We start from the raw sequence: 13,579 nt of genomic DNA, 5'->3' as shown, positions 1-13,579 counted from the left end.
AGCTGTCCACCATTTCCACATTGTCTCCATCAGTAATGATATTAGTGGTCCTTCCTGTTGTCATAACAGTCATCCTCTTCATATTGAGCTGCAGTCCCATCTGCTCACGCTGTTCTTTAACCTTCAACATAAGGGTCTTTCAGATTTTCAGGTATGAGTATTGTATCATACACTGCAGATCGGAGGTCATTGATTCTTCCACCATTCCTAAATCCTTGAACATCTTCCTTCTGTCCAGCTTCTCACATTAAACGTTCTGTATGGTGATGGTGTCAGGAAACAAAATATATCAAACTTCGTGGCATTTATTTTAAACAGACCATTCCAAAACTGTTATTTTCAAGTAGTCCTTTCAGGTGGCAAGTGTGCTTCAGATCATTATTTCTTTTTAGACCTCTGCAGATTTGTGTCCAGAATGCCTTGGCACACTTCTTAGTTCATGATCTCATCAATGAACACAAGCTCACCAACACCACTATAAATCCTGCTTTTATGCTCTTGGTGTAGTCTCATTGCAGTTCAGGCTTTCTCTACACAGAGTCTACGATCAGTTTGATGTTGTGCTAAAAATATTTACCATTTTGTAACACATCTTTTAGAGTCCCTTAAGTTCAAGACATTAAATATGTTATACAAACTCCAAAGTGCTATGGAATTATTTGGGGTAAAATAAAGGAAACCAACACGGACTAACTAAATTACACTCTTATAGATTATAACAGGTTATAGATATGAACCTATTAAATGGCATAATGAAATATCTCATGATTGGCTATTTAATTATTTGGAATAGAAAGGTACTAAGGACTAACATACTCTAAATTTCACTGAAATGTGACACATTTAAGCATTAAAGATGGTAGTGAAAATGGTAAAGATGTCAGAAAATGTTTCTTTTACAGCCTTTTCCTGCTTAAATTTGTGACCTCCACAGTGATCCAATTGTAAATATCTGTGTAAATTTAAACTTTAACTATTTAAGCTATTGGTATGGCATTTTAAAAGGCCCATATCCTAACATTTCCTTGCATTTGATTTTAGGTTCACTGTGGTCAAATATGTGGTTTTATTTGGCTAAATCAGTCATTCAATTTTACTCAAGCAATTTCCAATCATTCTTTATTAGAATTAAATATAAAGTTGTTTTTGGTACTGTGCCTATGACTGATGTACACTATATTTCCTAAAGTATTTGCTTGTCTGCCTTCACACACATGAACTTGAGTGACATCCCATTCTTAATCCATAGGGTTGATGTCGGCCGACTCTTTGCAGCTATAACAGCTTCAACTCTTTTGGGAAGACTTTCCACAAGGTTTAGGAGTGTGCTTATGGGAATTTTTGACCTTTCTTCCAGAAGCGTATTTGTGAGGTCAGACACTGATGTTGGACGAGAAGGCCTGGCTCACAGTTTCTGCTCTAATTTATCCCAGAGGTGTTCTATCAGGTTGAGGTCAGGACTCTGTGCAGGCCAATTGAGTTCTTCCACACCAAACTCGCTTATCCATGTCTTAATGGACCTTCTCTGACCCTACTCTGTCATTTTACGTGGCCGACCACTTTGTGACTGAGTTGCTGTGGTGATGTCGTTCGCTTCCACTTTATAATACCACTGACAGTTGACTGTGGAATATTTAGTTGTGAGGAAATTTTGCGACTGGACTTGTTGCACAGGTGTTGTCCTATTACAGTTCTGTGCTGGAATTCACTGAGCTCCTGAGAGCGACCCCATTCTTTCACTGTTTGTAGAAGCGGTCTGCAGGCCTAGGTTCTTGGTTTTATACACCTGTGGCCATGGAACTGATTGGAACACCTGAATTCAATGATTTAGGTGGGCGACTGAATACTTTTGGCAATATAGTGTATGTAAGTTCGGTCTTGATTGGCTACCTTGATTTGTGCCTTATTCAAAGTCTATGGAGCTAAACCGCTGCGTGGTGACTAGAAAGATATATGTGAATGTGTTGGTTTTCAAGACGTTATAAAAACAATTAAATATGGGCTGTTTTGGCAGCGTATTTCCATATATATATGGACTGTAAAGACTCAGGAGTGAATGTTGATTATTGTAAATTAAACCATATTCACATACCATATCAGACATTCATTTGAAACCAGTGAGGAAAATTCAGTTTTTCATGATGGGGACCCTTTTGATAATCCATCATAATTCTAGCTAATATAATAACCAAATTACTGCAGAATATTCCATTTTACACTGTCTTAACAACAAATCTCTTGACAAAATCAGTTTTCGCCTAACACACAAAGTAACTTTTCTCCAATATATACTTCTTGCTGTTATCAAAAGGTGGGATATTATTTGAGCTGAACTGTTTCTTTTCAGCATTTCTTTTCTGCATTAGCTTATCTTGTGGCTAGAAAAGAAAAGGGTACTTTATCTGAAGCTGCTGCATGTCAGACTGGAGCGAGCATGTATTGTGCTGGCTGACAGTGGAACTAAAGCATGAAAAATCCAGCGACTCCACCTGTATGCAGTTTCCCTCAAAGCTCACTTGCGTGGTATTAACCCTACACCTTCTCTATCACATACACGCACACCCCATACGCTTCCAGTGCAGACATCATAAATGAGCGATTTTACAGTGTTCTAGTTCATTCAGACCTGTCACACTCACAGAATGGCTCAGATTTTCCAGTTTTGCATAGGAATAGAGCTCCTTGGTAACACTTTATTCAAGTTGGATTGCTTGTGTCAAGGGACTGTACTTACTCTTTAAAAGGCCCATAACTGACATTTTTCTAGTTAGGTCATTTTGTAACTTTTGTGCAGGTTTATCTACCAAAAGCATCATCATTTATTTTTACATTTTTACTCCCCAGACCATATAGGTTATATTTAAAAATTATACTGTAAAAAAACTAAGTAAGGTCAATAACTAAGGTCCTCGGACAAAAAATTAGTCACCTTGCCTGTTAAGGTGGTACTAACTTCAGGCTCCTACAGATGGCATTGCATGAGAATGATCAAGCTATAAATACCTGCGGGGTATGCAATGGGATTCATAGATTGAATAAAGGTGGTACAGTGCAGTGAATGTCTCAATGTGTGGAAAATGGGTTGCAAAGCAGATGTTAATGATTGTGGTTGCATTTTGATGTGTCAGAGGCCATAGTGTACAGTCATGGAGTTCTACCAGCAGTGGCAAAACTCACAGTCTACAGGAAATTCTCATCAGAATTATGGCCAAAGGACAAAACTGACGGACGGGGACCAAAAGATTCCCATTATTCCAAGATGGAAGTTCTTGCGTTCACAGGGCTGCAAATGTGACTGACTGGCATGATGAACATTCAAAAGAATTCTGCACTGGCCTGGATTTGAATCTTAAAAATCTGTGGGACTACCTACATCTAGAAACTTGGCTGTACTGAATTAAATCGTAGCTGTTATTCATGCTCTTGGATTACACAATATCAGGTACATTTTAGTCACAGGTGACCATTTTTTTTTGTCTGGTGAGCTTATTTATACATGTATAATATTCTTCCTATGCTTGATGTGGTCACTTGTAAAACAACAAGTAAATCACATGTAGTAAATCTGTGAAAGCCAGGTGTCCCCAGATTTTTGACATTTTTGTTGTATTCACTTTTAATGCTGCTATGAGTGCTGTTATAAAGGTCATTCTAGTTTTTGTATTTTTAAAAGGTATGAACTCTTTATTTAAGGCTGCTGTTGCTGTAATGAGCAAAGCATTGACAGAAACGTGATAAACATGCACTCTGTCCTCTTGTGGTCTTTAGTGAAGCAGCTGCATCTGTCTGTGTAAAGGTTATAGTGAGTGTGTTTAAGCGCTAGGCTGACTGTATTGGCTGTTTGTGCCAAAGGGTGTGTAAATCACAGTGATGGAGAGTGTTTTGATTAATATGTGCTGGATTGCAGTGCTCTGTTTGACCATGGACAATTCCACAGAGTTTTCTCTCAGAATTTCAGATAAAGAATAATCGAGAGGAAATAAAATGTATTGTTCCATGTTGTCAGTATTTTCCAAAACGTACTGACAACATACAATACTGTGCAAATGTCTTACTACATCAGCACATTGTTTAAAACCATTTATCTTGGCAAGAAGTGTGTTTCAAGACTCGAGATTCGACTCAGACTTGCACCCCATAGACTCCAGACCCAACTTGGCCTCACACTCCGCTCGACTCAACACTCGACTCAACACTTGCAAAAAGCAACATCTCTGGTATATATGCATTCAACACTGAATGTATGCGTGTGCAAGTGTGTGTGTGTGTGTATGTATATGTGTGTGCGTTTCCCATCTGTTTTGTGTCATCTTTCAGATTTCTGTCTCAGCAGTTTCTTTGCAGGCTTTCTATTCACTGCTAATGAGAAAAATCTGAATGTGCAAATTACACTGTCCTGGAATTTCAACGTTGATTATAATAAATGTTTTTTTTTTTCTTTTCACCAGGACACTCCAAGATCTGGCACCAGCCGCCATAAGACGTAAGTTACCCCTACCCTGCATCTACCTTGTATTTACACTGACTGACCATTTTGTTAGAAACCCTTACATTTTGCTTCCACTCATTGGCCACTTTATTAGAAACACATACCTTTGTTCTTTCACTCACTGGCCACTTAATTAGAAACACATACCTTGTTATTTCACTCACTGGGCACTTTATTAGAAACACCTACTATATAGTTCCACTGTATAAGCGTATGAAACTGTAGCTCATCTTTTTCTGCACAGTCTATCGGCCCCCTCTACCCCATTCAACATTTAGACAGTTTCTGACCACAGAACTGCTGTTAACCAGGTATTATTTAGTGTGGTGGACAGTATATCAAAAGATGGGCTACAGTCTATATTTGTAAGGCAAGGTGGAGCGGCAAAGCAGGGGGTTTCTAATAATTTGGCTGTTAAGTTTATATTGAGGAAGGTGAAATGTGTTTTCATGCCATATTACAGTTGCATGCTTGAAGCATTGAAAATACAGATTTTTGCAGCTAATTACAGATTATTTGTCTTTGTTTGTCCTGAAGGTCAGGAATAGTAGCTAATACCCTTTCACAAACCTGAAAGAATTTCTTTTTTTCAGAGGCCGTCTCAGCAAAGTACCAAAAAGAACTCTTTTGTCTGAACAAACTGCCGTTTCAAGTCAATTTAAAGCTTCTGCAATCTCTCTCTCTCTCTCTCTCTCTCTCTCTCTCTCTCTCTCTCTCTCTCTGTCTCTCTCTCTCTCTCTCTCTCTCTCTCTGTCTCTCTCTCTGTCTCTCTCTCTGTCTCTCTCTGTCTCTCTCTCTGTCTCTCTCTCTGTCTCTCTCTCTGTGTCTCTCTCTGTCTCTCTCACTGTCTCTCTCTGTCTCTCTCTCTGTCTCTCTCTCTCTCTCTCTCTCTCTCTACTATCTCTCTCTCTCTCTCTCTCTCTCTCTCTCTCTGTCTCTCTCTCTGTCTCTCTCTCTGTCTCTCTCTCTCTCTCTCTCTCTCTCTACTATCTCTCTCTCTCTCTCTCTCTCTCTCTGTCTCTCTCTGTCTCTCTCTCTGTCTCTCTGTCTCTCTCTCTCTCTCTGTCTCTCTCTCTGTCTCTCTCTCTGTCTCTCTCTCTGTCTCTCTCTGTCTCTCTCTCTCTCTCTCTCTCTCTGTGTGTGTGAGAGTTATTGTGTGTGTGTGTGTGTGTGTGTCCGCCAGCAGAACTGTTCACTTTCTGAAGGATTTTTCTGCTAAGCCTTGGCAGCAGCTGTGGAACTGAATTTTCACTCCTCATTGCGATGTGGAGAGTGATTTTGGGATCAGGCCATCCACTAAAGTCTAACATCTAGCACTCCTGACATTTCACACACAGTTTGAGTGGGATTGAGATTTACTTTGCTTTATTCTTTTATTATAACAAACACTTCTGAAGTTCATATCAGAATGTGACCTGCTGATAGTATAATAAATAATACAGGCATTTGTATAAATATATGCAGTATAGTTTGATTTCATGCTATAAAATTTTTGATAATAGGAATGGTTTCAACTGTTATATTTAAAACAAACCATGAATTGGCTTAAAAGTGGTAATCAGCAACATTAAAAAAAACTACTGCACAGCTCTTGACACAAAAAAATTGGATTGGTTAGCCTTTCTTGGATGGTTGATTAGCAGAGCTGTTTGAAATACTGAGGTTTCTCAGTCAAGTCCAGTAGTGATGGACAAAAGGTGCTAGGGCAGTTGGTGACTGTGTGCTCACCACAAGGATCAGATAACTGTGCTTATGCCTTAACTATGCTAACTTTTTTGTAATGACAAACCCCCCCAAACATGTCAGTTACAAAACGCAAAGATAAAGTTTGCCAGCTTCCTACTTGTATTTTCCATTTCGCCTTAAACAGAGCAGCAAGTACGTGTTACTAAATTTGAATATAAAGCTGACAAATAGGAAGCCCACTTCATCCTCACAGAGGAAGCACAAGTCTCAGCAGGTGCTTCTCACAGGATTCAAGCAGCCGCTAAACGCCGACTCTGAATGAGGGAAACAATAACTTGCTCTGTAGGAATGTTAGTAGCTACCAATTTGACCTCTACTTGTAGTTGTAGAATCCATCTCTGTTCAGTTTTAGAGTCCACCTCTGTTTGGTTGTAATTCGGCTATAGAGACCACATCTAATCAACTGTAGTCCTATTTAGTTGTAGTTTGGTTGTAGAATCCAGCTCTCTGTTTGGCTAATAGAGTGCATGCCTGTTTGGCTGTAGAGTGCACCATGAAGACACTGGAAAGACACTGACTTCAAGTGTAAATAAATATAAAAACACATTTATTAACATTGCCCTGCTGCAGGCAAATTATTATATCTATTGCAAATGCACATGTTAGTTACATACAAATAATAATATCAATAAGACTTTCTGTTTTCTTGATTTATTTATTGGTCCTTTAATTGCAATTATGGGACTGTGGAAAACATTTTTTTCTGTGAAAATAACATGCTATAGAGCAAATGTCATTCTGTTTGCACATCGTGTTTCTTCTTCTCAGCAAATTAAATACACATGACATGGTATGTAGATCAGTTTTTATGTCATAACTGTGCTAGTGATGTAACGGATGGCAGTTAATATCTGTTTCTGATGGATTTGGCTCCGGTACCACACCACTGCTCATATTGCTACACATACCACTACCCATATGACGAACCAAACCACTGCTCATATCGCTACTCATACCACTACCCACACGACCAACCAAACCACTGCTTATATCGCTACACATACCACTACCCACACGACCAACCATACCACTGTTCATATCGCTACCAACCATACCACTGTTCATACCCCGAGCCAAACCACTGTTCATACCATCAACCAAACCACTGTTCATACCACCAACCAAACCACTGTTCATACCACCAACCAAACCACTGTTCATACCAGCAACCAAACCACTGCTGATACCACCAACCAAACCACTGCTCATATCACTACCCATACCACTGCTCATGTCGCTACCCATACCAGTACCCAAACGACCACCCATACGACCAACCAAACCACTGTTTATATCGCTACCCATACCACTACCCGTACCACAACCCATACCACTGTTCGTACCACCACCCATGCCACTGCTTGTACCACCAACCATGCCACTGCACATATCGCCACCCATACCCCTACACGTGCCACCACCCACGCCACTGATCGTGCCACCACCCATGCCACTGCTAACACCACCACCCACGCCACTGCTTGTACCACCAACCACGCAACTGCTCGTACCACCACCCTTACCACTGTTCATACCACCACTCATACCACTGTTTGTATCACCACCCATGCCACTGCTCTGTTTGTATCACCACCCATGTATCACCACTCATATCACTGCTTGTTGCTGCCTGTACAAATACCCACATCATTCCTCATAAAAATGCCCCCCAAAAATACTGCCCACATAAATTCCTACATCACTGCCCATACAAATACATATATTGCTGCCCATGCTTAGTTCCAAGCAGGTGCTTATAACTGAATAGTGAATTTACTGTTTACTTATGTGTTAGTTATTAAACAATAACAGAGGGATGGAATTAAGGAGAGCATACTTAATGACTTAGTAGTTTAGGATTATGCAACCTTAGAGATGTATCTGCTTAATAAATCAAACACCACAGGACTGATTTAGGAATCACACATGCATATATAGGTTTATGTTATAATCTATTTAAATGAAAGGCATTAGTATAGATAGTACATACAAAATTGTCATTTATCCGGTGGTTTCTATTACACAGCAGTTGTGACCAAATAACACACTCAGTGAGCAGTTAGATCGCAACTCCTGTACCCTTATGAATTGTCACTAACGGAAACACATTTTCTAAATTCAGTAAATGTTTTTTGTGTTTTAATGAAAATATTATTCATTCATTTTATGAATGTACAACTGTTCAAAGCTGTGTTAAGTCATGTATTGGCTAGCAGTTTTGAGTTTCGCTCAGAATTGGCTAAAATTGTCAGTAGCAGAATTGTCACTACAACATGGTCACATTTGGTAACGTTTTGATAGTGTAGTGATTGTTTTGTTAATGACATAATGGAATGTTCGATATATGTAGAGTCAATAGGCTCTTCATATAGTTACTCAAAGCAAAAGGATTTTAGTCTGAAGTCCAAGTCAGTTAAAAGTCTGAAATGTTTTTTGAATTATCTGTACAAAACAATAAAACCCAAGATTAGACTGTTAGAATTTAGTGTGTTTTATCCCTGATTGTAGTTGTCTATTTTCAGTCGTGCAGGACATTAGGTTTCCTCTGTACAATGGCAGATAAATCCACGTTACTCTCATCTAGAGCAGGAGATTGAGCATACACATCACTAAACGACAGATAAATAAAACAATAACAGACAATAAAGTGGCCTGTCAGATTGCGGTATAGTTCAGACACACAGATGACACAGTGTTCCATCACTTCTATATAAAGCATTCCTTTTTCTATATGAACACAAATGTCTGTGATTTGTTTCCTGGACAGTTATTTGATTTCTACAGTGCAAGTTATAGCCCATCTTTACAAAAACGTCAGGAAGCTTGTGAGATTGTGGATTGCGATAGCTGGAGATTCAGCTTTTTCTGACCATTGCAGTAGTAAAATATCAGTTGATCAGTCAAGGGCAACTAGGATTTAATGGAAATATGAAAGTTGCAGAAATTAAGGGGAAAAAAAGCCTGAATTTTTATCTTGTGTCATATTTATACTCATGTGATTCCTGACACTGTTTAACAGGGACAGAAGAGCATGGACTGAAGAATATTAGCATAGCTGAAAACTGCTAGTATGGTCCATCAACTCAACACGGTTTGAGACGAGTGTGTGATGATGTAGGTAACTTCAGTGAGGTGACTATAGTGACATAGGAGTGAGATTTCATAGGAGTGCTTTTCCATTGCAATCTTGCTTAAGACAGTCATTTGCCTGTTTTAGCATGTAGCTCTTAGACCTCTTGTTCTCAAAGGAGAAGATTCACTCTGTATTCTTTGTTCATACTGATTGTTCTTACAGTCAGAGAATCACTTCCATCATTTCCACCAGTGCTTACGAGCCAGTTTTAAACAAGGAATGACGCATCAAGCCTTAAACCCACAAACTTTGCTTAAAAGAAGAGCATCAGTCAGTTGACATTTGTGTTTCTCCCAGTGGATAATGTGCAAATGTTCATCACATGACTGTAAACTTACCTTGGCATTTGTAACGATCAATTAGTCTATAATATAAAGAGAAAACCCCAAAGCTCCACCTTTCTGGTGGAGTTGTTTCTCACTCCGCTCAGCACTTCAGATGCTCTCACATCTGTCCATGTTACTTATACACAAATAGCAGATGGGATATGCAGCCAGTGTCATGAGGAGCCAGTAAAAATACAGAAAGAACAAGAATAGTTTGTCTGTTCTGACCATGGAGGTTAGTTTGCCATTTACTGTACTTGCACAGCGCAAGAGCTTGAAACTTTTCTGTCTTGCACACATCCATATTCTTTCTCTCTTTCTCTCACACACACACACACACACACACACACACACACACACACACACACACACACACACACACACACACACACTCACACACACACACAGTCTCCAGCAGCACATCATTACCCATGTTTCCCTCTGTTTCATCCTAGCAGGGGGCTCATGCTCCTGAGTGACTTTTATACTCCCTGGACATGAACATTTCCAATTGGACATCTGCTCCATTCCCCCAGAGCACATCACACTCAATCTGCCTTACATGCTCCGCTTTAGCAGAGTCATCAAAGAGGAACACACACTGTTTCTGCCAAGCCTCCCCCCCTCCAAATGTATTCTCTCTCGCTTTTCTGATTGTCCTGTTTTGTTTCCATAGCCGCTCTTCTTTGTAGCAGTGATTTTATGTGAAATTGGTTTTAAGCACTAGAGAAATAAGGTGAGGAATAGCATCCGCTGCAGACATTAGCCTCAGCCTGCTAGGCAGAAGAAGAAGGGTTTGCTTTTGTTGTTTGTGGCATGTTCACCCATGTTCGTATTGAAAGAAACAGCAAATTTCCCCACCCTTTTGCCAAAAGTAGTTAGTCATTCGACATAGGTTTGGTGTCTGAAGTTTGCTTCTCAAGTTTTAGCACTCTGTCTACAAGGCTAATGTAGCTAACAAGTAAAGGACCTCCGACCATTACCTAATTTCATTTAACTAATGATCTTCTTCTTGCCTCTGATCAAGGCTACATATCTCTCTTAGTGCTACTTGACCTTAGCGCAGCTTTTGATACAATAGACCACAATATTCTCCTAGAAAGGTTAGAAAACATGGTTGGAGTCATGGTTCAGATCTTACCTATCAGAACGTTATCAGTTCGTTACTGTAAACAATTTATCGTCCAGTTATTTAAAAGTGAGATTTGGAATTCCGCAGGGGTCTATATTAGGACCATTACTATTTACACTATACATGTTACCGTTAGGCACAGTTATAAGTAACCATGGAATTAACTTTCATTGTTATGCAGGCGATACGCAACTGTACATATCAGCCAAACCTGATGACCAATACAGGTTAAAGAAAATGGAGGACTGTGTAAAAGACGTGAAATGCTGGATGTCACGTAACTTCCTCCTATTAAACAGTAACAAAACAGAGGTTCTCCTTCTGGGTCCAAAATTAGCAAGAAGTAAATCACCAGATTTAATCTTAAATCTCGCCGACTTTCCAGCCACACCTGGATCAGCAGCAAAAAACCTTTGCGTTATAATAGATTCAGATTTATCATTCGATCAACACATAGGCAGCATCACTAGGACAGCTTTTCTGCATCTACATTTTATTGACTTATAAAGCCCTACATGGTCTCGCTCCCGAGTACTTACAAGACCTTGTTTCTCATTATGAGACATCACGACCACTCAGATCCCAGAGCGCTGGCTTATTAATAGTCCCCAGAATTCAGAAGGTTTCATCTGGGGGAAGAGCTTTTTCTTATAAAGCCCCCAAACTCTGGAATGATCTTCCAGAAACTGTTCGGGACTCAGACACAGTCTCAATCTTTAAGACTAGGCTGGAAACTCACTTGTTCAGTTTAGCTTTTGGTAGCTAATGTTCCCCCTTAGATAAAGGCAGCAGATCCAGGGGTCCATGGACACAGGGAATTATAGTAAACTGAGACGCTGTTGCTGTCGTCCCGCTGCTCGCACGCGGTCACTCAAGTTTGGACGGTGGAGCGGAGGGATGCCGAACTGTTTCAGAGTGCTGCCGTGTCTGTGTGTCCTTCTGGTTCTCTCCTTTTAGTTAAGCTGTCATAGTCAGATCTGCCGGAGTCGTTAGCCACACTCTGTAAATGTTTACATTCCCTGTTTATGTACAAACGGATAGAATAAAACTAATTCCATCTCCCTGCTTTCTTTCCGAGTATACAATCACCCATATGTCCAGCTGGACACTGAAGGACGACTGACTGCTGAGCCCTCCTGCTACCCACTTCAGACCAGCTGCCCCATGCCCCAGCTGCCATCACCTGCCTTGGACGAGCTTCCCACCCTACGCTGATGTTCTCATAGACTCCTAGTTATTCCTAATACCAATATTACTGCTATTAATATTAGTAGTATAATCACTTGTAGGTAGTTTGACCAGAGGAGGATGGGTCCCCCCTGGTGAGCCTGGTTCCTCCCAAGGTTTCTTCCTCAGTTCTGAGGGAGTTTTTCCTTGCCACTGTTGCCCCTGGCTTGCCCACCGGGGAGTCATCCTTCAGTGTCCGGCCGGACATGTGGGCGGTTGTATACTCGGAAAAAAGGCAGGTAGAGGGAATTAGTTTTATTCTGTGTCTTTGTATGTAAAACAGGGAATGTAAACATTTACAGAGTGTGGCTAACGACTCCGGCAGATCTGACTATGACAGCTTAGCTAAAAGGAGAGAACCAGAAGGACACACAGACACGGCAGCACTCTGAAACAGTTCGGCATCCCTCCGCTCCACCGTCCACAAACCTGAGTGACCGGTGCGAGCAGCGGGACGACAGCACCAGCGTCTCAGTTTACTATAATTCCCTGTGTCCATGGTCCATGAAAGTGAGTTTTCAGCCTAGTTTTAAAAATTGAGACTGCAGCTCCAGTGCAAAACAAAGCTGGTTAACTAGAGTGAAATTTTTGTGAATTCGAGCACTTAAGAGCACTTAACAAAAGTTTTGTCTCACAATAATATATGCACATAATAATGCTGCAGTCTGAATAACACATCAACCAAACCAGGAATCTCTCAGAACATGTGAAGGTGAGGATGAAGTGTTGAAGGGAGATTTGATTCCTCTGTTCTGTATAACAGCTTTACATATCTGATAGCTGATAAATCTGCTGTTATTGTTGCTGAGAGAGATGGAATAGTGTGTGTGGAAACACCTTTATTTCTGTTCAGAAACCTTCTGTAGCACATTCCCTTCAGTTCTATTCATAGGGCTTTTGAAGTGTTTAAGTTAATCTTCCTGCTGTTTCTTACTGTCATATATGCTACACTGGTGTGGCTGTTACAGGCTTATTTATGGTTTAAGAGTGAACAAAACATGCATTGCTATGTAGAGATTTAAATGTTGCATCCTGCACCACAACAACGCATAGTATAGCTAAAAATAGTTAGTTGGGATTGGGCCATATCCATACTTGACAGAAGGCTAAAATGTCTTAGCTTCCATAGCTAGCACACTGTTTAGAGAGTGCTGAGCAATTTGGGATTCAGCTTGTGTTTGATGCTGCTTCTGACTGAAACTGACTGAAAATTTAAAGCATGTAATCCATTCTGGTGATTCTTTAGACTTTAATATTGCAGTTTTACAGTGTGTCATATTGTAAGTACTTTAATTCAAGCCCATTATTACTGATGGCGTTGTTTAGGCTGTTAGCTATTTTTAGCCTGTTAACTAGCTGACCAGCCTAGTTCTACTTAAGAAAATAAGTTGCAAGCCCCTCAGTATAAACAAAAAACAGGTTCTTACTTTATCAGTACACTCTGTGGTCAACATGAGCAGCATTAGAGTCAAAGATTGTTCCATTAGGAGCACAAGCAAATTTTGCGACGTGACAATTGCTGTGAG

At 40.2% G+C, this 13,579-nt stretch overlaps 1 protein-coding gene across 1 annotated transcript in view; it reads left to right on the top strand.

The window, feature by feature from the left end:
• Window positions 1-13,579, top strand: part of pawr (PRKC, apoptosis, WT1, regulator) — a 107,833-nt gene that overhangs the window by 78,329 nt on the left and 15,925 nt on the right. Inside the window, exon 4 of the mRNA XM_037539710.1 lies at window positions 4,449-4,483. Coding sequence (XP_037395607.1) covers window positions 4,449-4,483 — 35 coding nt within the window. The remainder of the gene's footprint in view (window positions 1-4,448; window positions 4,484-13,579) is intronic.

This window comes from Pygocentrus nattereri, chromosome 1 (assembly GCF_015220715.1).
Source record: "Pygocentrus nattereri isolate fPygNat1 chromosome 1, fPygNat1.pri, whole genome shotgun sequence".
In the NCBI taxonomy this organism is placed as follows: domain Eukaryota; kingdom Metazoa; phylum Chordata; class Actinopteri; order Characiformes; family Serrasalmidae; genus Pygocentrus; species Pygocentrus nattereri.
Note: the sequence above shows the minus strand (reverse complement) of the source record. Positions and strands in the feature narration are given on the sequence as shown.